A 26842-nucleotide genomic window follows, 5' to 3' on the forward strand; every position below is an offset into this window, starting at 1 on the left:
AAACCCTTAGAAGGAATTTAATAAGGAAAAAATACATAGAGATTAAGAAAGCTGAAAGAGCAAATAGGGGAACAAGAGGAATCCCAGAGATTAGTAAATGCAGGCAGCTGCTACATCCCTAGGGAATGGAAGGATAAAGAAATGCTGTGTCCTCACTGGAGCCCAGAAACATGGGCCATTTGGTAAAAAGTGGGAAATTCTGCAGGCTAGGAAGGCAGATTCTGGGGCCATGGAGGAAAGATTGTCTGGTAGGAGCTGGAAACAAAGAAGAGAAGCAGCCACTGCTACCAATGCATCATCCTCTTCCCAAGGAGAGAAAGGGGGAGAATTATCTTGGCTTCCCTTTTCTTTCAGCACCCGTGCCTCTTATTGGCTGAACATAACTGGGTAAGACTGACAGGGAAGCCTGAGCAATGTAGTTTGCAAGGAACAATTCCTCCAATGATACAGAATAGTGCAAGGAACCAGAAAACAAACAAGTGAATGGCATATAGGTCAGAATCACCTAGCAATACAGGTACTAAATTTTGGTTTTCTCTCCAAACGCATTAATTAATTTCATTAACATATATAAATATTTACTACGTGTCAAGCACTCTGTGTAGTACATGCATATTTGCCTACAACAAATTACATGGTTAATCCCAACATTAGTGGCAAAAGGAAATGTGCTCCATCTACTCTAGCAGAGTTCATCAGCCAGTCAGGGAGAAGAGGTGGGAGTGGTGAAGGGTAGACTCCAGGTCTGCAGAGGAGGGTGAGAAAGCAAGGCATGTCAGGAAAATGGCAGTACCATGGAAACTGCTGCCCTGCAAATGTACATCTACAGAATGCTGAGATTTCCCCCAGATTCCCAGATCCCTCTGAGGTGTGTATTTCACATAGGCTCTAAGAGTTTCTCAGTGGGACTAAGCTTTAGTTATCCACAATGGAACTTTCCTGATAGCAAGCTCTTTGGGGCTGCCTTTCCTTCCCTATTTTGCTTCTCCACTGCTTGACTCTGTTTCTTAGAAATATCTCCAAAATAAATTCTTTCCAGTCAAATTCTTTATCTCAGGGTCAACTTCTGGAGGAAATTGAATGATGACACATATATTCACAAACCTATTACAGACCATTAAATATAATTTTTCTTATTATGTCTGACTTTTGGTTGAAGCCTCATAACTAGGGAACATGGGCTTTAAGTGTCCACCTCTTCCAAGGAGGAGTCAGGTACATCTCTTCGGGACTCACTAACAGGCACAGTGAACTGGCACAGTGACTATCACAACATCTGTGAGGGAGAACTAAAAATGCAAAGGGGACTGATTGGAGAAAGAATATGTTTGATAGGGAGCCCTGTACTGTTTCATGATTCTTCTTCCTATCTCAGCCAAGTGAGAGGCCCCTAGAGAACAGTTCACAAAAAGTGGGGCTGCTTGCAGGAAGGAAGACTGACATCTCATTTCCCAGCTGGATGCTTGCTGAGCTGCAGGCTCCCAAAGATTTCCTATAATGCTACTAGAGGAGAAGAGGAAAGTGGGAAGGAGACCATAGGGCAATTTTATTTGAGAGTTCAAGAGCTAAGTGAAGATGGAGGCAGTGGGAGGTCAGCTGGAGCAGCTTGCAAACTGGGGAGGACAGTGGCTGGAGCATCTGTGCATCTGGAGTTTTTCCTTGGGCCAAATGGACTGCATGGATTGTTACTGGTCATAAGCCACCCAAAAAAAGTCCCCTGCTTGATGAAGCAAGGGGACCCAGGGATGTACTGATGATAGTAGCTTAGAGGTGTTGTAAAAGATCAGACAGGGAGCATCACCCCTGTCAGGGGTTCGTGGGTTGAGGATTACCATAGAGGACTCTAAAGAATCGAGAAAGGTCTCTTATGAAAGGGCAAGCCAGCATCTAGAGGTTCCCTGGGGGAACTACAGAGGACACTGGTGACCTCTGATCCCTTCTCAGTCTTCTTTGATCTGCTGCCTTGTTCCAAACCAGAAGGAGCTGGGTGGAGGGGACTGTGGGAGGGGGTGGTTATGATAGGAAAGAAAGAAACAAGGAGAACAAAAGAATGAGCCAGACTTACCCTCTTTTCCATGATTGGTTCTGAGTCAGGCAGCAGCTGGGTGCTGGAGGAGCTTTGAAGTGGGTGAAAAATAGAAGTCTGGACTGTTGTAAGGGTCCAGAGTTAATGAAAAGCTGTCGTTACTGCCTGAGATATTGTTCAAGGATCAGGAAAGGAGATTTGACAGAGGCAGTTGTAGGAGAAGATTGAAGCTGTTTTCCTGAGTGTACCTTCCAACTTCAGTATGTTCAAAATGATATATGTGTAATATAAGATTGAAAAATGCTTCCACATTGTTTACATACATGAGTGTTATAGTAATAAGAGGGAATGCTCCAATTGGACCAGAAATCCTGAGGAGTCCCCAAAAGATAAAAGCAGATGGTTTCAGAGTGAAAGAGAAAATTCACAGCCTGTAATAAGATAGAACTAATGCAAAAGGTCAGATGAATTTTGGAGTTCCTCCAAGCCCAGAAGCAGGAGGGAATCTGTGGGCAACTGTTGAGGGGTATGGGGTATCTGGTGGAAGTGCTTGGGATATATGGCCCTCCCTTCCTCCAGCACTTGGGCCCAGCAGTAGGTAGCAGAGATGCCCAGACCTGTGCCCTGTGCTGTTGGGTTCTTCTCATCTCTTAGTAGCAACTTCCCTCCACCTCTGATACCTTGATTCCTGCAGCTTCTTTTTCTTTTTCCCATTAAAAAGCCTTCTCTCTATGGCACTCTTCATAGAGATTTTTTGAAATTTGGTCTCATTCCAAAATATGTAGCTCAATTTGTGGAATTTCCAGCACCAAGCTAGGAACGGTGGTCATAACCTTGAAGTCACACCACCTTCAGGCCAGCATGGCTGTTACCGGACCAGTCCTCTGCAGGCCATTCTGAGATCTCCCTCTTGTGCTGTCTGCTGAATTCCCCTGGTTCTCCTCTCTGCACTCATCCTCAGGAGTCATGAAAGGTAAGTTGTTTCTGCCTCTGTGATTCTGAGAGATCTGGCAAACTTAAAACTGTTTTTGCTCTGGGAGGAGGCATTCTTCTGCTGATGCAGAATTTTTAATTATTTATGGTGAATATTAGAGCATATCAGCTCCCAGGCAGGCTTCTTCTCTACAAAAATGTATTCTGTGGATGTAAACTCTGGGAAAACTCCATGTAGGCTAATTTTGGTTTTACACCTATGAATATTTTATTTCCCAATCATTCATAATGGTCCTTGAGGAGCCATTACTATTAAGTAAATACATACAGTCCCAAACCTCCTAAGATGTAATTGCCCATATTTTTGTACTGGGTAACAAATATATATATGTGTATATATATATGTGTGTGTGTGTGTGTGTGGTGGGCTACTTCTCATAAGTTTTATTAAAAGATTGCTCTCCATCTCTTTCTTACTCTCCTCTAGGTGCCTTTTCTCTCTTTTGTACTCACAAGGTTGAGGTAAGAGCACCAAAAGATATTATACTGCCATATAAACATGGTACTCTCTGAAACTATAAATTACCAATGGATGAACTATTCTCAACTCAATATTTTCGTCTTTTGGAAGGCATTTGATCCAATCAGGCATGAAAATAAGCATTGGAACACTTACCTAATTTGGTCCTTTCCCCCTAGGAGTATAATGGAGGCACACCTCATAGCTAACTTAAGAAAAGAGAAAGAACCTTTGCTGGAATATGACCCAAGAGGCAAAGTGGTACCCTACGTCCTGCAGACTAAAGCAGAAGCCTCAAGGTTCATTGAGCCTGAATCTTCTGGAACATGGGCCAGTTTCCAGCCCAGAGGTGGAAGAGGAAGCAAAAGGGCATCCAAAAGACTTCACTGAATCTATAGTCAAAGGAAATGTTGGAGATAGGTAAGAGCAGCATAGGAATTACCTCAAGGGAGATGGTTTAGTCACTGAAAAGTGAACCTGAATCCTTCAATTCCTGAATTCACCCAGGGACTGCATGAAATGGATAGACAACATTCTTCAAAATCTAGAGCAATGATTTATTTGCATAATAATTCAGTTTTATTATGATACTCTGGACATTTTTTTGAAAATAGGAATGTGGAGGGAGAAAAAAACCAGGAAGAGTATATAAGAAACAGAGTATCATACACACAAGTTCCTATTCTCTGCTCTCTGGGTAAGCCCACATTGGTATTCTTGGATGCTGCTACTTCTTGATTTGGGGGAAAGGAGGTAACAGAAGCCTCAGAGCAGGCATCAAAATGTCAAGTCAGTCAATGGTCCCAATCCTCCCCTTACCATACCCTTTTCCATTTATCCTTGTCCCTCCAGATAAAAGAGAGAAATCAAAAGAACTTGGGGAGATAAGGCACCATGCTCTGTCTTCTTGTTATTCCCCTCTAGAGTAAGCAACCAAATGTGCCAGCTTCCATCATCTACTTCTCTTTCCAGGATGATTAACATCCCACCATGTCAGATCTAAGAGTGAAGAGGTAACTTATACAAAATATACTGTTACAAGGTGCTAATGAATGGTGGGGGACTCCAAACCAATATTACTCCTGGAACCATTTCAGAATAACTTGTCCCTAAAGATTTCTGAGGGGTGGAAATCTATGAGTAGAATTTCAGCACAGTGCAGAGGTCCCCCAGAAACCCACTTCAGTTAAGAACCTTCTCAGGATCTCTCAGCTCACACATTACCTGAGAGCCATGGCCCACTCAGTGAACCAACTCTGCTTGGTGCACATAAAAGCAATAGCTCCCATGGTAACATTTTTGGAGTTGGGGACTGCTGCTGAAGTGGACATTTATGTGAACACTGCAGAGTGGATGATGGTTTGGAAGACCTTCCAGAACTCCTGGAAAGAGGGTACAAGTCTTTTTTATTTGTTTTAATCTCTGGTAACCCTGATAGCATCTGGCCCACCCTCCACTGAGGTAGGATCTGGAAGATGTCTTTTGACTGCCTCTGTCCTTCTCCTCTGTCCACAACTCACACTCTTTACCCTGTGCCTGTGGAATCAACCTTGCCTGAGTCTTTGGGTCTCACTCAACCTCTGTGAGGAGAGATACACAGAGTTCAGCATTAGGCCACATATTTCTTACTGGTCAGGCCCAATCTGGAATCTGACTTCCTGTGACTAGTCTTGTTTCTGATCCATCTCTGACCTTCCTGAGCCACCTCTACTATAGCCCAAGGTTACATAATGTGTGATAAGAATTTGAGACCTCATCCCAGTAAAGGATGTCTCTTTGTACTTTTGGGTGCTCGGCCACAAACCTCAGAGTCACCCTTAACTCCTCTTCCTCTCACATCCAACATTTGATCGGGATTTGGCAAATCCTGAAGACTCAGGCTTTAAAATATGTCCAGAATCTGGCTGCTTATTTCCAACTCTAACTCCTACTGCCACTGCTGCAAGTCACCATCTTCTCTCAGCTATATAAATGAATGGCTTCCTCACTGGTCTCCCTGCTTCTCCCCTTGTCTCTTGATAATCCATCCTACATAGTGCAGCCACACAGAGCACACTACAATGTCTATTCAGCCCATGCTATTACTCTGTTCAAAGTGCTCCAATGTCTCCCATCTCATGCACAAAACCAGAATCCTTACACTGAATACCAGCCATTTAGGATTTGGCTCCCTTTACCTCTCTCACTTCTCCTGCCACACTCCCCTGCACACTGTGCTCCAGCCATGCTAGTTTATGTGCTGTTTCTAAAACATGCCAAGCATCCTTCTGCCGTAGGTCCCTTGCACTTGCTGTGTCTATATACAGAGCCAGAGATCCACACATCCCCTCCTTCCTTGAGAGCTTTGCTTCAATGCCACCTTCTCAGTGAGGGCTTCCCAAACCTTCTCCCTCCCCTGTTGCAGACATTCCCTTATTCTTCCTCCTGTATTATTGTTCTCCAAAGCACCTATCACCACTAGTAAAACAACATATGTATTTTACTTATTTGTTCGTTGCCTACCTCTTCTACTAGAGTGCAAGCTCCATGAGAGCAGGGGCTTATTTGCCTTTTTCATTCTATACTCTATTCCTTTTTTTTTTTTTTTAAGATTTTATTTATTTATTCATGAGAATACACAAAGAGGAGAGAGAGAGAGGCAGAGACACAGGCAGAGGGAGAAGCAGGCTCCATGCAGGAAGCCTGACATGGGACTTGATCCCCGACTGGTTTCTTTATAAGAGAAAGGAGAGGGAGGGACACCTGGGTGGCTCAGAGGTTGAGCATCTGCCTTCGGCCCAGGGCATGACCCTGGAGTCCCTGGATCGAGTTCCACATCGGGCTCCCTGCATGGAGCCTGCTTCTCTCTCTGCCTATGTCTTTGCCTCTCTCTGTGTGTCTTTCATGAATAAATACATAAAATATTTTTTAAAAATTTGTTTTAATTTTAAAAAAAGAAAAAGGAGAGGGAGATTTGGATACAGAGACAAAGGAGACCCAGGAAGAAGGCATGTGATGAGAGACACAGAGATTGAAGGAATGCCAAGGAATGCCAAGGACTGTTGTCAGCCACCGGAAAGTAGGAAGAGGCAAGGAAAAATTCTTCCCAATAGGATTCAGAGGGAGCATGGCCCTACTGACATCTTAACTTTGGATTTCTAGTTCCAGAACTGTGAGACAATAAATGTCTGCTGTTTTAAGCCCCCCAGGTTATGGTAATTTGTTACCATATTAGGAGCTAGGTTACCATATTGGGAAACTAATACAGAACTACATGAACGAAAGAATAAGGTAGGGCTGTGCATAAGATTAAAGGAGAGGAAAAATAGGAACTATCGTCATTCACTTATTGAGGACCTTTATATGCCTCCTCCATTCCTATCATGTGCTTGCTGCATGGTCAGCATCATTTCTGTTCATCCTTTTTTTAAAAAATATTTTATTTATTTATTTGAGAGAGCGGGGGAGCAAGGAAAGGGGCAGAGGCAGAGGGAGAAGCAGGCTCCCATCTGAGCAGGAAGCCAGCTGCAGGGCTCGATTCCAGGACCCTGGGATTATGACCTGAGCCAAAGGAAGATGCTTACTTAACTGAGCCACCCAGGCATCCTCATTTCTGTTCATCCTTAAAACAATCCTATGAGGTAGGGATCATTTTTGGTTCATTATCCTCATTTTGAAGATAAGAACATCAAAGTTCAGAGAAGTTAAGTGACTTACTCAAGGACACATAGCTATTAATAACTTAAAAAACAAACTTGTCTGGCTTTTAACACTCATCTCCCTTCCCCTGTGACACTCTACCTCTTTGACGTTCTCTCTCAGGTGGGCAAGAGCCATCTCAACATCTCAAATGATAGAGACAGATAGAGATAGTGATATTAAAATCCTCAATATTTATATCAAGGAAGCAGGGCAAGGATATTTTAGGATCCAAGTAGAGTTCAATACCTTTTGCACTGCAAAGATCACCTCGATTTGGTAGAAAGATTCAGATGTCATTAAAAAATAGAATTTTAGAATGCCTCAGTGGCTCAGTGGTTGAGCATCAGCCTTGGACTCAAGTGGTGATCCCCAGGTCCCAGGATCAAGTCCCGAGTTGGGCTCCCCGCACGGAGCCTGCTTCTCCCTCTGCCTGTGTCTCTGCCTCTCTCTGCATGTGTCTCTCATGAATAAATAAATAAAATCTTTTTAAAAAATAGAATTTTAAATACCCACAGACATACTAAGAAAAATGCTATAAAGCACTGAGACGGTTTACATGGAAGGAAACCACCATCACAATCAGAAGAGATCCATGGTGGTTAGAATCTCTTACCCCTCCCCCCACACACACCTGCCTTTTATTTGGCATCCTAGCCTGAAGTTGAAATAATAGGATTGTGTTTGAATTTTTATACTGATAAGGATAATCAACCAATTATCTAATAAAAAGGAACATTCCTAACATAAGTGCAATAATTGAATGGTAGGGAATATAATGAGTCCTATACAACAAAGCACCCATAGGGGGTGGACAAAGGGAAAGAGAGAATCTTAAGCAGGGCTCCATTCTCAGGGCAAAGTCTGATTTGGGGCTCAGTGTCACGACCCTGAGATCACTACCCAAGCCAAAATAAAGAGTAGGACACTTAACCAACTTAGGCACCCAAATGCTCCTGCATTCTTCGTTTTTAAAAATTATTATTATTTCTTCTAAATTGTGGTTGGTTAGAATCTTTTAATCTGTGATTTTAACTGTTAGGAGTCTGAATTTGGCCTAGCAACTGGAATTGGTTTCAATTAGGTATATATAATAAAAGGCTATGCCTATATTTCACTGACTATATTCTAGCCTTTGAGAAAATACTATCTTCAATTTTGTTTTGAGGTGTGACTGCAAGTGCAGGGTGCACCTACCCCAAGCAGTCTAGGCCTCACCAGCAGCATTCAGTGCAGAGATCCCAACCTGGCCCACCATGGCCCTCAGTGGTGGTTTGGCTTCTACTGGTTGGTTGTTTTAAATATTTGAATTTGAATAGTTTTCATTGAGGTTTGCACTCTCCTGTTTGGCCACATTCAGTCTCTACCACTTTTGTAATCTTTACATTTCGCCCAATTCCCACCATTTGTCATGTATGTGGCCCTTGGAAACATTTGCCTCTACGATCCTTGGAAGGAATGCCTTGGACAATTTTTCCCACACTTGTAGAAATGCCTCCACTCTCTTAATTATGCTTCTGTTCCCCACGGGAGTCATAATAGTTCTTCATATCTCAGGATGAAATCCTTCAATCTGATTGCTTCCATCCTGAAGCCTAAAGTCAACCCAGAGAGAACTGGAGTTTTGCTAGTAGGGAGTGTGTCTCTCTAAAGCTTGAAAGGGCAGGTTTAGTGGGACCAGATAGAAAGGGACTTTGGGCAGTCTGAGGGCATAAGAGGTGGTACGCACTAAGGAGCTGCTGTGGAGTGTTTGCATGAGGGAATTCCTTCCCAGCATCTCTTATACAACTTTTTTAAGGTTCTATTTATTTATTCATGAAAGACACACACACACACACACAGAGAGAGAGAGAGAGAGAGGCAGAGACATAGGCAGAAGGAGAAGCATGCTCCCCGTGGGGAGCCTGATGCAGGACTCAATCCCAGAATCCCAGGATCATGATTTGAGCCGAAAGCAGATGCTCAACCACTGAGCCACCCAGGCATCCCTTCTTACAATTTATGTACTTTCTAGATATCAAATTCTGAAACAAATTGAGAAATTGGGAAAACAGGAGAAGGTATTACAATTCTCCTGTGAGAATTAAAGCTTAACCATAAGCAGAGAGATACTGGTCTGAAGGGATCTATTGAGGGTATCCACTGAAAGAACAGGAAGCACTAGGCTTGGCATTGAAGATTCAGGTAAATATTTCTAGAGCATTTCAGAGTTGTCATGGTTTGATCTGCCTGCTTGTGTGTAGCTGTTACTGTGTTGTGTTCCTACATACGTGTGGTCCTACTGGCTGCTAACCTAGAGACACTTGCAAACAAAATAAATATGAATACCTTTATACTTTTATAGTGTTTGGATATTTGCTATAAGCTACAATGTTTTTGTGTATTTCTCATTTAGTAAAAATACTTTAAGAAATAGAGGCTGGCTGGCTCAGTCAGTAAAGCATGTGACTCTTAATCTCAAGGTCACGAGTTCGAGCCCTATGTTGGGCATAGAGCTTACTTAAACAATATATTTTTTAAAAAATCCATAGGGGTATGCCTGGGTGGCTCAGTTGGTTGAGCATCCAATTCTTGGTTTCAACTCAGATCTTGATCTCTGGGTCCTGGGATCAAGACTCCTCACCCCTATCAGGTTCTGTGCTCAACTTGGAGTCTTCACAAGATTCTCTCTCCCTCTCCCTCTCCCTCTGCCTCTTCTTCACTTGTGCACACACACACACACACACACACACACACACACACACAATCTCTCTCTTTTAAATAAATCAATCTTTAAAAAACATAAATCCACAATAATAAATAAAGAATTCCTGATATTTTAATACCAAATCTCAATGATTAATATGTGTTTGAGAATGGATAAGGATTTAAAAGGGTGGTGGGAATTTGTTTTGAAATTTTGCCTAGGGCCAATCTTATTCCTGGAGGAAAAATAATGGTCTCTAGGAGGCACAGTTTTCTGCAGGGTAGCAAAGCTATTTGGTAAATGTCACAGGCTACAGAAGCCACAGGGATTTGCTCTTATTTGTCTTATCTGTCATGTTCTCAATTTCACCTAGAAACATCATTTCACTTTTGTCTTGGCTGACAAGTCAGCTTATATGCCTAAGGAGGCTTAAGTGAATGTGGTAACTGAGATCCTGTCTGGTCCAGAAACTGAGGTCTTTTAACTACTCTGTGGCCCAAAACACTCAGTCAGATAGCAGGATCTGCAGTTTCCCTTATGCCAACTGCATGTGTTCCAGCCCAGATGAGTTCAGGTGGAACTAGATGTGATCAAACCATGTCAAGTCCTCAGCTTAATTGTTCTTTTGAGAAGAAATTATTCTGTATCACCCTATTAGATACAATGGTGCTTAAACCAGATGCCCTCTAGTCCTGGGAGACTGGCAACCAAAGAGAGGGCATGAATGAAATTCAGCAAGCACATGCTTCACTTCTCATTTCAATCCAACTCAAAATGGAAGCCTCTTTGGCTTCCACTAGCAGGAACCAGTTGTCCTTTGAAGCCAGGACAAAGCCAGCAAAGAGTTCATGCCTTTTACATTTGAAAGAATGTGATCGACCATGGTTGACCTCTGCCCCACTCACATTTTTTATGTGGCTGGGCGGCAGGGGCGGGGGGGGGGGGGGGGTTGAGAATTAAAATTCTCACTCTGATATAATAAATAGGCTCTGAGCTGCTAATTAGATATACAGGTAGATGTAGAAGTAAAAGATGCACATTATATAGATATAGATGTTGTATATGGTGAAGTCAGTGATGTTGATATAGATATTGTATATGCTGTGATGAGGCTGTCAATGACATAGATGTAAATGTAGATGTAGCTGATATTGACATAAATATAGATGTACATAGAGTAGATGCCAATATAGATGTAGATGTGATTGGCATAGCTGCAAACATGTAGATCAGAGTTTCTCAATGTCAGCACTATTGACATTTTGGGCTGAATAATACTTTATTTTCAGGGGCTGTCCTGTGCATTGTAGAATGGTTAGCAGCATCTCCGGCCTCTACTCACTAGATTCCAAGGGCATGCCTTTCCCCGCCCTGAGTTGTGACAATCAAAAATGTTTCTGGATGTTGCCAAATGTCTCCTGGGTACAAAGTTGCCCTACTTGGGAACTACCGATTTACACAGTGTAGATGGATGTAAATGTCAGGTAGACATTGATGTGAATGTGAGCATAGATGTAGACAATGCAGATGATAAACAAGAAAGCATAGTTGTAGGTAATATAGATACAAATGTAGATGTTGGTAAAGAATATCTAAATACAAATGGAGGAGATGATGTGGGTCAAGATGTAAATGCTATTTTTCTAAACATAGGTGTAGATAACATATGTGACATGGCTTGTGTTGATGGTATAAAGGTAAGTTTTATGATCTGGGCAGAAAAATACTGGTGTTGATGATGTAGATGATATAGTTTAGGTATAACGAGAGTTCAGGTATAGGAGATAGATATCTAGATAGATCAATATAAAAAGAATTTTCCCAATGTGAATTTAAGTTTTTTGAAGATGGGGATCATATATATATATTCATATCTCCCAGAGCAATTTGGAGGTACTCATTAATGATCTGTTGATTGTTTAATTAGTTCTACTCTCTAAGAGCCAATAGAGTTATCTCTTATATTCAAGTATGTTTTCAATTAAGAAAACAGATTGTCTTCAGGAAAGTTTGTGGTTATTTAAAACTCCAAGTTATAAATAAACGTATGTGGATAGACATTTTTTAAAAAATTTTTTTATTTATTTATGATAGTCACAGAGAGAGAGAGAGAGAGAGGCAGAGACACAGGCAGAGGGAGAAGCAGGCTCCATGCACCGGGAGCCCGACGTGGGATTCGATCCCGGGTCTCCAGGATGGCGCCCTGGGCCAAAGGCAGGCGCTAAACCGCTGTGCCACCCAGGGATCCCTGGATAGACATTTAAATACTCAAAACATATCCTGCATATATTTCCCCAACATTTTGTTATGAAAAATTTCAAACATACAGAAGACTTGAAAAAAATGTACAAATAAGACCCATATACCCACCACTTAGACTTTAACTTACTCTACTATAAAACATTTACTTTACCTTTACTATACAATATTATATACTTGTTTAACTCACATCTATGTACCTGTCCATCCGTCATTCCATCTTATTTGTTGATGCATTTCAGAGTAAGTCCTCCATGTGTTTTTCACTGATTCCCTGGGAAACTAAATTCCCCCACATACTACTTTTGACTTCCTATAACTATATACTATCATCTTGCCTAGGATGGTCATAGGACACCTGAGATGTTTTGCAGAATAAACCTTTGTAGATCATCATGACATTTGTTAAAAATTTGAAGCTGAAATTAAGCAAGGATAAGCCCAAAGTTTATTGAGGAGAGGCACTGAAAACACGCAGGCTGTGCGTTTCTCTCACTTCTCCTTTGGGAGAGTTTTCAAACCACAGGTAAGCAGCTCCTGTCAGGAATGGTTTTCAGTGTGGTGTTGCCTGAAGGCAGAGAAACTGCCCTGAGATCTATGAAGGTCCTTTTTGATAGAGCCATCTGATTCTGAGGTCTCTCATTTTTGACTAAAGACTGATACTCAGACTGAAGAAAGAAAAATAAATAAATAAATGACAAAACCAGAAAGACATTAGACTTCAAGATAATAGATTCAATAGTATAAGATCACATGACAAGCCTCAGATGGTTTCTCAACTCATTCAGTAAAGCTTTTTTTTTTTTTTTTTTTAAGACTTCACTTATTTATTTATTTGAGAGGGAGAGAGAGCACGAGCAGGGACGAGGGGCAAAGGGAGAGATAATCTCTCAAGCAGACTCCATGCTGAGCCTGCAGCTCCATATGGGGCTCGACACAGGGCTTGATCCCACAACCCTGAGATCATGATCTGAGCTGAAAACAAGAGGCTGTTGCTTAACAGGACTGAGCCAACCAGGCACCCTCTTCAGTAAATCTTGGTAGGATGTTCATATGCAAGACAACAACTGAGTAAATGTTTCTGCTTTCACTGAGGTCCTAGCCTTTCTCACAGACATGGCCAAATTGTCAACTCGCAGCTGGCTGACCCACAGTTTAAGCAAATGCTATTCATAGTCCTGAGGAACCTGATCTCGTCCCTAGAAATGAGCAATACTGTATTCTTCAGAATCACAGTTCTCTACATACCCCCAAACTCATTACGTTTAGTAAATTATAAATCTCTCCAAACATCAAAGCTGACAAGAACCTGCTGGAAGTACCTTGGCTATGGACTGCAGCATTTCCAAATATCCTATAAGACATTTACTAAATGGAAGGGAGTGTCAATCTGTCAAGTTTATTGAGTTTTTAGAGGGCTATGGTCAGTCTGAGCTGCCAACATGTTACCAGGCAGAGCTAAAGAGGACTAGATATGGAGCGACCCTGTGACATGGGTGGAGAGCTACTGAATAGTAAATAGCGAATAGAAGTAGTGAATACCAATTAGAAATTTGGTCTGGGGGTGGCACAGATGGGTGGGGAACAGAAAGTCTGTCCACAAGTCTAGAGGATGAGAGAACACAGAGTAGCAGATGCTGTAGATGCCCAGCCTGGATCTCCTTGGGCCTCGACATTGCATGTATACCGTGACTTCCAACCACCAGCATCTGCCTGAGGGCTTTGTGTGGTGGCTGGGGTCCGCTCTGCCCATACACACTGCACACCAGACATGCTGCAGTATTAGTGCCTTCCCGGTTGCAGCCTTTGACAAAAGACTGATGGGAACTGGTACTCGCATTACCCTCGCTCTCTTACTTGTTGTGCAGGACAACTCTGAGGCTTATGTTCTGCCCCGGCCCCCGAGTTCTGCAGTGGGGCTGAGTTCCAGTTTCCACAGTAGCAGCTTGCTTGATGATGCACCCCTACTGGCCTCCTTTTCTCACTCCATCTCACTCCCCCACTCAAATGAACTACTTGCACTTGAATTATGTGCCCCAGGGTCTGTTGCTGAGGGAACCTAAACTCAGCCTGTGCCTAAACACAGGCAGTGGACAAATGCTCTGAAGATCCCTCTGTCTCATTATTTTCCATCTTGTAATCCATGAAGGCAATCAGAAAGCAGAGAAGACAGGGCCTGCCAAACACTCTTACCTCAGCCCAGAAAACTCAAGGGCATCTTTTCCTAGTAACAAAGAAATTCTGTGCCTTTGGGAACAGCTGTCACAGTGTCAGCTCTGGCTTCATATTACTTAACCACGCACCACCACCTCCCATTTTGGAATTTGAGAGCCATCAGAAATACACCGAGGGAACAGAGGCTGTTGCCTCAACAAATCTCCTAGGTCTCGGTTCATCTCTGCCCCAGCCTGATACACAGCAGCAATGGAAGACTTTCAAGTGCAAGTCCAATCACTAATGGAACCCTTGGAGAAGAAGTTTTAATGGCCCTGGAAGCCATTGTGCTTACACTGAGCATCTGAGTAAAAGTCAAGTAGACAGATTGATCTTTGGTTTTTCTCCCCAGAGATTAGGCCAGGAAACAATCACTGAAACACTAAGACACAGAAGAAACTGTTACCTCTTCTATGAGATTAAAGCCTTTGTACACTTCTTGTTTAAAAGCTGTTTAGGGGCACCTGGGTGGCTCAGTTGGTTAAGTGGTGGACCTGTGGTTTCGGCTGAGGTCATGATCTCAGAGTCCTGGGACTGAGTCCTGTGCTGGGCTCCATGCTCAGCGGGGAGTCTGCTTGAGGACTCTGTCCCTCTTCCTTTGCCCATTCCCCTGCTCTCTCTTTCCCCCTGCTCTCTCTCTAAAATAAATAAATAAATCTTTAAAAAATTATAGTGCTTTTCTGTTGATGAAATTCATTTTGGGGGTAGGTAGGAAATAACTCTATATTTTGTTGAAATAAAATAACTACTGTTGTCTATGTCTCTATACAGTAACAGAAGTTCAAGTGGGGAGACGGGCAGGTCTTTTGCTGTTATGGGGAATGCTTAGCATCCTAATTCCTTTTCCTCTATGATGTGGGAAATGGTGAGAAGCAGGATTCACCTTTTACTATAGAAGGAAGCCAAACCAGATGGATCTTTCCCTGACCCCTGGCTGCTAGAGGACAGTCACATGATCTAGCCTCAGCAAATCAGACATCCCCACATAGGACTTAATTTAGACACAGGGATAGTTTAGAATTTAGTGCAGCAGTGGCACCTAGGCTCCTGGCCATTGCTGCAGTGGTGTTCAACAGCCAGAGTGCAGCAGGGCCAGAGTTAGGAACATTCCAACCAGACTATCCCTGCAGCATGACCTCAGCTGTGTTCCTGCTGTCCAGCCTCCTTCAGATCCTGCCTGTTTTCAAAACCTGATTATCCAGACTTCTGGTCAATTCTGTTTGCCACCCATTAGCCTTCTACTAAAAGCTAGAGTCCACTTCTGTTGTGTACAATTCAGAACTCTGGCACAGAAAGTGACATCCCCTAGTATACACCAGAATCACCCTGGAAGTCAGAGACCTGGGATCTTGTCCAGGGAGCATCTAGATAACTAGACAAAGGGGTCTTTATCTCCTTCCCCACAGAGGGCTTGACTACATAATTGCTAAGTTTCCCTTACTGTTCAAAGTCTATGATTCTACATGAAGTGCTGGTCAGTGAAGACCCAAAGCTACTTGGGTTTCTACATCCTTAGTGATAGGGAAGGAGTGTCTGGAAAAAGATGTCATCGTGTGAAGCCCACAGATAGATCTGGTTTAAATCAAATAATCAGGGACACCTGGGTGGCTCAGAGTTGAGCATCTGCCTTTGGCTCAGGGTGTGATCCTGGAGCCCGGGACTGAGTCCCACATCATGTTTCCTGCATGGAGCCTGCTTCTCCCTCTGCCTGTGTCTCTGCCTCTCTCTGTGTGTCTCTCATGAATAAATAAGTAAAATCTTTTAAAAAAAAATCAAAGAATGTCTCAAGCCACTTTATGTGTGCATAGGTCCCCAAAGGGGTGAATGTAAATGATAAACACTGCCTTGGGCATGTTACAGCCAAGAACATCTATGGTTCATTTAATAGTGTCCACAAGTGCCTGCTATATGAGTGGTCCCATTGGAGACAAAGACAATCAGAGATCAGACGGTCAGAGTGACTGGCACTTTTATGTATGTGGTAATATAAATAATTTTGTAGCCATGAAAACAAGTCTGGAGAATGGGAAATGTGGTCGAAACATGCATAGGTCATGGATTTTTAGGGGAAGAGTAAAGGCCATTTGTCATGAAGCACTTCCCATGGTCACACTATAACAGATGCAGGAAAAAACCTACTGGAATCACAATGAGTCAGGAAAACTTTTGCAGTTTAATGATAAATCAATTTATTTGGAGAGTAGTTCCAAATAGTTTTTACAGGAGAGGGAGGCTAGTGCAGATTGAAAGAGGTTTAAGAGCTACAAATGCAATGGTAGATCCTTGTTTAAATCCTAATTCAAACAAAACAACTGTAAGAAGTTGTTTTTGAGACAAATGGGGAAAAATTAAACATGGGCTAAGTATTAGATAACATTAAGGAATTACTGACAATTATCTTCAGGTATTAATGGTCAGGGTTATTTGCTTTGTTTTGTTCTGTTGAGTCCTTAATCCATCAGCGATAGATACTCAATTCACAGGTGAGGTAAAAGAATGCCTGATTTGCTTTAAAATACTCTGGCATAGCAATCCTCCAAGTGTGGTCTGTGGATCGATGCCAGGTTACAAATTGTGAGCTGTTGGTCTGTGCTAAGTGCAGGTATTGACAGTAAGTGTTTAGAAACTGCTCTGTCATGGCATCCAAGGAGGGATTAGTGTCCCACTGGCCAGGGTAGAGCCCAGTCTGGGTGTCGTCGAATTGCACAGTGAGCTGCCCGTCTCATGAGCGTGAGCTCTGTCCCGGAGTGGGCCGTGGCAAACTGGGCATGAAACAAAAAGGGCCTTCACCGTTGATAACCTAAGAACACTCTAGCACACACACAGAGGGGGTGGGGGAGGTGGATAAAAAAGGGCAGGAAGCTGGCAGCTGCTGAAGGCAGGTGATGGACACATAGCACAGTTCTCTGTACGCTCGTGACAGTTTGAAAATCTACATCATTTGGTTTACTAAAAAGTTAAGAAGAAAATCTAGTCTGTCAAGGGAGATATTTTAAATACGTAGGTTTTCAATATATTTCATCTACTTATGTCTACACATAGAGCATATATGTAATATGTGCGTGTTTCAAATAAACCAGTGTAGAAATGACTGAATCACACATGGTGCACATAGGGCTTATATGTGATGGTTCAGATAAAACTTTATTTTACAGAAGAAATTGTGGGTAAACAAACAGAAAGTAATTTCCTGGATCACGAGCTTGGTGAGCTTTTATTATATAATAAATTCCTATTATGTAATAAACTCCTTGAAGCCACGGCTCCTGTGAAATACCACTTCTATGTCTCCACAGGACCCAACGCTGGGTACTGCAGAGTAAATGGTGCCTAATAAATACTGGCTGATCGGCGAAACTCAGGAAATGAATTGCTCTGAACCGTAGTTTAATTCTCCATGCAGTAACACCACACCGCTCAATCAATTTCAAAATCAGTTTCCCGAATCCACCCTCGTGGAGGTTTGTCACAGAATGTCTGAGCCTGAGGGGGACTTGGAGCTTTGCTAATGGCCTCATTTTGCAGATGGAAACGAGGCCTGGAGGAGTTAGATGAGCCTCACTGGACATCCTGCTTGTTAATGGCAGCATTGTTGCCTCTGCCGCCTACAGTTGGACTCCTCCTTCTGCCATGAAGTTTCTCAGAAGGGACAAAGCCACCTACTTCCCCCTCCTCCTTACTCCTGGTTTAAAATTATATGGTTTCAGTTGCAGGAAGAGGAAAGAATTGTCAGGCTGGCTCTACCAGGAGACTGAACAGAAGATGGGACTACAGAACAAGCTCATGTCATAATCAGTATTTACCCAGGACTCGTCTGTGCCCACCCTGGCTAAGATAAGCTCCCTAGCTTTTGGGAACTTTCCATCTCTTTGGGGAAAGAAGATTTACACATGTTAATAGCTACAGGGAGGCCCTGAGATTACAGCATGAGTGATGGGGAGAGTCACGGGGGCTAGAGAAGGAATGGAATGGTTTGGAGGCCATGGAGCTTGGGCATAAGGTCTGACGACTGAGAAGAGGGAAGAACACTCAGGTTAGAATAGCATGGGCCTGGGTCTGTGCTTCACCTTGCAGTGTTAAGGATCTTGGGGACTTTCTGTGGGGGGTGGGATGGGATCCAGTACTGACTAGATTTAGGAAGACCAATATGGCAGCAATAGTGTGTGGGAATAGCTGGAAACAGGAACCTTGAGAGGGCCTTAAGGAGATAAAAGCTTGGAACAGGTGATAGCAGTAGGAAGAGAAAGAAGAAGCAGAAGTTAAGAATTTCAATTTTTAAGCAACCACACACACCCCTACCAAAAAACTTCAAAAACCAACACTGCCTACCAAGTGCTATTCTAAATACCATACAAATCCGAACTCATTTGAGCATCCTGAATTAGGTACAATTGCTATTTGTTTTACAGATGAGGAAACTGAGGCATAGTAAGTTCAAGTAACATGCCCAAGGACGCATGCTAATAAATGATTAAAGTCAAGATTCATATCCAGGCAGGGGGGCTCCTAGGTCTCAGCTCTTAATGACCACTACGGGCTATTGTGGACTGTTCAGAAGTAAAAGTCATGATGAGTCCAAATTTCTTCAAGCCTGGGTGACTTAGCAAATGTTAATGCCATTGATGGATGACATACATCAAATGGGGGTATTATTAGCCTGTGGGAAAGAGGATACACTTGACTTTTTATACATTTTGTTTAAGGTGACAAGGACACATCTGAGTAGAATGTCCCATGGAAAATTAGAACTACAGGACGAGCCTGGTAAAGACATGGTTGCCAATTTTTTTTTTCAACCCTTGAAAAATGTTGTGCCATTTTCCTCTGGCCTCTATGATTTCGAATGAGAAATTTGCTGTCATTTGAATTGGTACTTGTGTAGAACTAAGGCATGCATCATTTCCTCTGGTTGCTCTTAAGATTTTTTTTTTCTGGGATCCCTGGGTGGCTCAGCGGTTTGGCGCCTGCCTTTGGCCCAGGGCATGATCCTGGAGTCCCAGAATTGAGTCCTGCATTGGGCTCCCTGTATGGAGCCTGCTTCTCTCTCTGCCTCTCTTTCTGTGTCTCTAATAAATAAATAAATAAAATCTTAAAAAAAAAAAAAAAAGTTTTTTTTTTCCTTAAGTTTCCAGAAGTTTAATTATGCTGTGTTTTGATGAGGATTTCTTTAAGTTTATCCTAGTTCAGGTTCACATAGCTCTTGCAACTGTAGGTTTTGTTTTGTCTTTCACCAAATGGAAGTTTTCAGTCATTATTTCCTTGAGTATTTGTTTAGCACCACAATCCTTCTCATCTCCTTCTGGGATTCTGATATCCATGTTCATATCTTTTGTTACTGTTCCACAGATTCCTTTTCTTCCCCCAGTCTCTTTTCTCTTGTTTGTTAGATCGAATAAATTTGATTGAACTGTTCTCAATTCAGTGATGCCATCTTTTGTCATCTGTACTCTACCATTGAGCCCATCCAATGAGTTTTTTTTTTTTTTTTTTTTGGTTGCTGTGCTTTTCAGTTCTATAATTTCCACTTGGTTCTTTTTTGTAACTGCTATTTCTTTGATGAGGTTTTATATTTTTTCATATGTTTCAAGGGATTTCATAATTACTTGCTGAAACCATTTTATGGTAACTGCTTTAAAAATCTCTGCCAGATAGTTCCAACATCTGATTCATCTCACTATTGGTGTCAGTTGACTATCTTTTCTCACTCATGTTGTGATTTTCCAGGTTCTTGGTATGACAAGTTACTTTTTTTTTTTTTTCACTGTATCCTGGACATTTTGCAAATTATGTTAGGATACTCTTAATCTTATATAAATCTTCTATTTTAGTAGGCAGCCACTCTGTTTAAGTTTTGGGGTTGTTTTTTAAGGTTTCCTTTTGTAGTCTATAGTTTCAATGACAATTTTTTGAGCCCTTGCAATGCTGTTCTGGTCTACTTTGTTCTGGTTTTGCGTAAGCTCCCACTGGATCCCTGCATGTGATGTGCCCACATGGATATCATCGGGCAGATGTAGGGGAATGCCCTAGGTCACCATTGGCCATTGCATGGGCTGGGAGACGCTGGGCCTGCTGGCACTGCTAGTGCAGATGTATGTATATCATGCATTTTTTATTCTAGCATTTTTATTATTTTATCTTTTTTACTTTTCATTTTTAATCCATCTCAAATTCATTTTGATATCAAGACTGAGGTGAAGAATTTAGCCTTTCTTACTCTTGTCCCCTAGTTGGGGAGCCAATTATTCTAAAACCATCTGCTAAAAATTCTACCTTCTTACAAATCTGAAATGTTACCTTCATCAAACTCTCAACTTATATGTGCATTTATATCTATGGGCTGAACTCTTTTTCTTTGGTCTACTTTTGTTGTTGCTCTAGTTACTGTAGAGTTAAAAATGTTTTCATATTCGACAAGGCTAGTCCCTTCTCTTTAATTTGCTGGCAATTCACATATGTTTTGCTTTCTAAAAGGATTTGCAACATGTCTGCAGGTAAAGACAGGCAAAGGAAGATGTAGCTTGACCTGATGGAAGTTTCTTGCAGTGTTCCAGGAGAGAGATGGTGGGATACTATAATGTAGGATAGATTATCTGATTGTCTTCCAAATTTCCATCATTTTCTGGTATAATGCCTGTATAATTTTTGACATATCTATATGTTGTCTGCACTATTACTTTTTTGCAAATTCAATTTACTTTTTTTAAAAAGGGTATTTTTTTTTTAGAGAGAAAGTGCAAGTGGGGGTGGGGGGTGGTGGGGAGAAGGTAAGGAAGAGAGAATCTCAAGCAGATTCTGCTGAGCCCAGAGCCCTACACAGGGCTTGATCTCCCAATCCCTGTGAAATGATGACCTGAGCCAAAATCAAGAGTCAGATTAAGCAACTGAGCCACTCAGGTGCCCCTAATTCAATTCACTTTTAAATTTTAAGTATTTATATTGGTCTTATCCTACATGCTATCTGTAAAAGCACAGATTCAATGCAGTAGTTATAACATATTAAATGTTATAGCTAACAATGAAAATAAACATTGTCCACGTAGTACCTACAGCATACTGCCAGCAGTTTGAGAAACAAATGGTCTGAGCAAACAATTCTCATCTGTTCTCCAGATGAAACTCCTCACTCAGAAGGGAGCCACCTGGGTTAGCTGGTGATCTCTGTTGCTTGAGCTGGATGCTGGGTGCATAAGTGGGTTCAGTTTGTGAAAATCATCAAGTGTTCACTTAGAAACTCTTTTCTGTGTGACTAGGATAATTCAGCAAAAGGTTTGAAAAGTATCTCCATATTGTTTGTGCTAATTACTGGTAATAAGATCTATGGCATGTACTCTTACACAGGTCATGCAAAGAAATGACTAATGAAGTGAGTAGCAGTCACACAAATGTAAAACATTGATAGCAGTTTCTCTTCAGAGTTCTGATGTTCCTGCAAGCAAATATACCCTCACACAGATCTCTGGAAAGGGCCACAGAGGATATTGTAGGCCAATCAGAATGTTCATGGGATGATAAGACCTCGGTGAAGCGATCTGTAGGGCAGAAATAGATGATTATACCAAAGGCCAGAGCCTTAATATCCTTATCTCTTAGTCTTTATTAAAGGTAAACAGAGATAAATGGAAAAATGCCATCCTACCCTCACGAAGATCAAATTAGAGAGTGAGATTGCAGGGAATCAAATATCTTGTACTGACCTGTCACAAGCACTTACTCAGATACCAGCAAACACACAGCACACTCTTTTTTCTTTTTCCTTTTCTTTTTTTTTTTTTTTTTAAATTTATTATAGTCACAGAGAGAGAGAGAGAGAGGCAGAGGGAGAAGCAGGCTCCATGCACCGGGAGCCCGACGTGGGATTCGATCCCGGGTCTCCAGGATCGCACCCTGGGCCAAAGGCAGGCGCCAAACCGCTGCGCCACCCAGGGATCCCCTTTTTTTTTTTTTTTTTTTTTATACGCTAAGGTGATTCTGGCTTTTAGATTTCTGAAATCTCCCACTTCAGAGTCTACCTCTTGCTGAGCACCCTCAGCACCCATAATAATAAAGGTCACAAAAATTACTGATACTAAAATCTCACTGCCAAACCAAAGCTGCTGTTTTCCTGCATGGAGATTCAAGTGGCTTCCATCTTCTGTCCTGTAAGAACAGAAGAAAATAACCCAGTTTCCCTCTGTTGGTGGCCATGGAAACTAATCTCCAATATTTCTTTCAGCGCCTGAATAATAGCAAAAAGTACAGCATCCTTCAGAGGCATCCATTAATTTGTTTCATGCTAAAAAACAATAAAACTACCTACCTTAAAATTCAACCTGCACGTTTTCAACAAGTCCTGCGGGTTTCGAGTATTTGGGGGCCAGGGGACTAGGAGAAGCCCCTGGGGAGAGAGTCACAAGATTGTTCATCAGAGAAAAACCTGGAGGCTTGTTTCCTCAAGTATCTCTCAAAGACTTACTCATTTCCTATTTCCTACCATTTAGGAAAAAAAGCACTGCCTTCCAGCGGTGCTTCTGCACTTCAGTGTGAAATACTGTTCTTTCTCTGATCGTCTCAGAACTGGAAGCCTTACTTACTATGTAATTCCTGATTTTTAAAAGTCTCCTTTCTCTACCTGAGAGTCCCCAAGAGCTCTGCCTTAAAAGGCTCACTCACTCTTAATGTACACTCTGAGGATGATCTAGTGCAAAATCTGCTTTCTGGCAAACTTATGGGGCCTTAGGCCAATCAAATTTCACCTAAAGTTTCTCAAAATCTAACTGCACAGGGTTGCCAGCTTCTCTTGTTCCCCCAAATGATATAACTCTTTCCATCAGTGTAATTTAGTCCCAGGGCTGTCAAGGCAAGGATTAGTAGGAGCCCTCCAACTACAGCTTGAGAGAGCTTGGTGCCAGGTGATGTCATTCTACCACCTGAGTCTCAAACCGGGGTTCAGGACACGGCCGTGGAGCAAAGCATCTGCCAGTGCAAGCCGGTGCCAGCTATTTATTTATTTATTTATTTATTTATTTAAAAAAAATTTTTTTTATTGCAGTTCAATTTGCCAACATATAGCATAACACCCAGTGCTCATCCCATCAAGTGCCCCCCTCAGTGCCCGTCACCCAGTCATCCCCACCCCCTGCCCACCTCCCTTTCCACCACCCCTGTTCGTTTCCCAGCTATTTAAAGCCACTGCCCGGCCAAGCAAGGACAGAACAGGGGTGAGGGGCCACCTGTTCAGAGGGTGACAGAGGGTGCTGGCAGCAGGCAGGAAGAAGGCAAAAATGATAGGAAGGAGCCCACTTGGGCAAAGGATCCTCTTTCTCTTCCTCCAGGCCTGCCAAGGCCGTGTCTCCTCAGCCTAGCATGGCATGATTGAGCCTCCAAGACTTTGGGCGGTGGCGCATATTTGTTTTCTTCACACCTTTCACATTTGCAATCTGGTGGAGACAAAGAGGCTTTCTTTCTTCTTCTTTTTTTTTTTTTTAATTTGCAAATTTTAGCTTTTATTTTAAAGGGTCCAAATGTTCCTTCCACACTCTGCTAGGATTATAAAACAGGGAATTCTGGCTTTGGAGAGGCAAGGGTATGATTAACATGTGATGCATTTTAAACTGTATTTAAATCTTTAGATTATTTTGGGAGATACATTCCCAATCACATGGTCTCAGTTTTACAACTTGGTATGACTCTTCTACTTGATTTGGCATAGAGCTTTAAATCCTTCAAAAAGCTCATCTAATGAGAAAGCCTGTTCTCATAGGTTGGGTTCTCCCAAGAAGTAGACTCTGAGTCAAGGATTCAGGTACAAGAACTTTATTAAGGAAAGGCTTCCAGGAGACACCAGTAGGTGAGCAGAAGAAGGAGGACAGGGAGACAGAAGAGGCTGAGCCAGGTGTGATATCGTGGGAAGTCTCAGTCTTGGCCTGATCCAGAGGGGAGCTCTGGAGAGTAAATTATGCCTCAGAGCACCTCCTTCCTTCCTTGGGGCAAGGAAGCTGTGCTTTTGGGCTCCCCAGCCAGTCACTGGCCTGAAGTCAAAGGGACGGGTAGGGTGGGGTGGGAGGTAGTGTGGACATAGGATCTATAAAGTCCACAAACGCTACTGGCCCAACTGGCTCCCAGGGGGCTGGACACACAGGGCTGGCTGGAGAGGCCCTAGGGGATATGAGTGGTGCACCCATAGCATCGGCCACAGGGCACCCTCCACACTTCCTGCTCTTACCACGGGGGGGGGGGGGGGGGGGGGGGGGGGCGGGGGGAAGCTACTTAGAGGTCTTTCATCACGTTCTGCTGCAAGAGGAAATGAATGATGTCTTTTGAAAGTCCCGGGGTGGGCTTTTCATCCTCCAGAAGCACACTTCCTTCTCCCACTGGGTAGAAGTGGGCGTCCTTGGAATGCCTCTGTAAGACTGAGCAGCCATCACGGCTGAAGACGACCCTGGCCATCTGAAAACTGCGAAGGGCATACTTTTGGCTCTCCTGGCCCTTCAGTTCGTTGATTTTCTGAGACAGGCACTGGCAGACCGATGTGGAGAGTGGGTTTCTAGCAGCTGGGTGTGGATGGTCAAACATTTCATAGAATCTATCCAGGGATTTCCGAAGCCCGTCATCCTCTGCCTTGGTCTCCGTTTGGCCCTGCACAGAAGGGTCAAGCCAGAAGTTCTCAGAGGTCCCGGAATCATGTTGTTCAGTATTGAGGTTACTGGTGTCTGTAAGACAAAACACATTCCAGTACTTGGACACATATTCCAAAAAGCCAAAAGCAGGTGATGTCTCTTCTATTCACCACACTGACTGTTCTTAGGTGACTGGTAATGGTCAGAATTAGCTGATTTCAGAACTGATTCCCACCATGCTGGGGTTATGCGACCTGTTAGCTCAAAACAAAAATATCTTATTTGTATGTTTCAGGAGTTCTTCATCTATGGTCTTTGCATAAAAGTTCAGGGTGGCTGTGTATCTGGATGGGGGGAAAATCATATTTATTTTCTCTAACCTCAACCGGAAATTAAGCGTTTTCTTTCATAATAAATTTAGTCAACAAACCTATTAGTAGTGGTACCTATGACTTTGTTACCAATAGCTCACAGCTATTTTCATATCACATGATAGTCTGCAAAAGATGTTTTAAAATATCATTTATGCCTATCACTATGCTATGGACTAAAGTGTGGCCCTCCAAAATTCACAAGTGATAGCCCCAATCCCTAACATGACTGTATTTGGAAATAGGGTTTTTAGGAGGTTATTAGGATTGTAAGAGTGGGAGCCATTCTGATAGGAGTGGTGGCTTTATAAAAAGAGGACAAGGGATCCCTGGGTGGCGCAGCGGTTTGGCGCCTGCCTTTGGCCCAGGGCGTGATCCTGGAGACTCGGGATCGAATCCCACATCGGGCTCCCGGTGCTTGGAGCCTGCTTCTCCCTCTGCCTGTGTCTCTGCCTCTCTCTCTCTCTCTCTCTGTGTGACTATCATGAATAAATAAAAATAAAAAAAAAAAAAAAGAGGACAAGATCTTTCTTTCTCTCTGTCTGTCCATGTGCAGGAACTGGGGAAGGGCCACGAGAGGACACGATGAGAAGGTGGCCTTCTCTAAGTCAGGGAGCCCTCCCCAGAACCCAACCATACAGGCACTGTGATCTCAGACTTCTGGTCTCCAGAATGCTGAGAAAATACATTTCTGTTGTGTAGGCCACCCAGTCTATGGTATTTTGTTATGGCGACCCAAGGAGACTAATACACAGCGCTTTGAAATTACTACAGTTATTAGTTCTAGATACTAGATACTATTACTTAAGTATTAATTTATTAGATTAATCTTATTATTTAAGTATTAATTTACAAAACATATATTAGAGACTCTTTTTTTTTATATACATATATATTAGAGACTCTTAACCATAGGGAACAAACTAAGGATTGCTGGAGGGGAGGTGGTGGGGGGATGGGGTAACTGGGTGACGGGCATTTAAGGAGGGCACTTGATGGAATGAGCACTGGGTGTTAAATACAAGTGATGAATCACTAAATTCTACCCCTGCAACTAATAATATATATTAACCAACATGAATTTAAATAAAATCTTTAAAAAAGTAAAGTTTAAAAGCATATATTCATTATAATATCATGCATTTGTTCTTTTTTTTTTTTTGCATTTGTTCTTTAACTATTTTAATAACTACATTTCAGTACTTTTTTTCCTTGGCAATCCTACATATTTTCATTTTTGCATTTAAAAACATTATTCTGAGAAAAGGTCGGTAGGCTTCAGCATATGCTAACAGGATCCATGGCACAAGTGTAGTAAAGACCCCTTAATGTAGACAGTGCTGGGCATTTACACAGTTCAGACACCGTCTTTCTCTATTCCCTATAGTAATCCTATAGACTATTTATCTCTAATTAAAATCTCCACCTTTGTGTTTTTAAAGGAGTAGCAAATAAACTGAGCGATTTAATAATAGACAATATGAAGCCAGAATTTTTTTTAAATTTTTTATTTATTTATGATAGTCACAGAGAGAGAGAGGCAGAGACACAGGCAGAGGG

The 26842-nt window shown here is 42.4% G+C and overlaps 1 protein-coding gene across 5 annotated transcripts in view; it reads right to left on the reverse strand.

Moving 5' to 3' along the window:
- Window positions 1-24092: 24092 nt before the first annotated feature.
- Window positions 24093-26842, reverse strand: part of SHLD1 (shieldin complex subunit 1) — a 79522-nt gene continuing 76772 nt past the window's right edge. For all 5 annotated transcript variants that reach the window (XM_025469364.3, XM_025469365.3, XM_049100438.1 and 2 more), the window contains one exon: window positions 24093-25004. In XM_025469364.3, coding sequence (XP_025325149.2) covers window positions 24562-25004 — 443 coding nt within the window. In that variant the 3' untranslated portion in view covers window positions 24093-24561. The remainder of the gene's footprint in view (window positions 25005-26842) is intronic.

This window comes from Canis lupus, chromosome 24 (genome assembly GCF_003254725.2).
Source record: "Canis lupus dingo isolate Sandy chromosome 24, ASM325472v2, whole genome shotgun sequence".
NCBI lineage: Eukaryota > Metazoa > Chordata > Mammalia > Carnivora > Canidae > Canis > Canis lupus.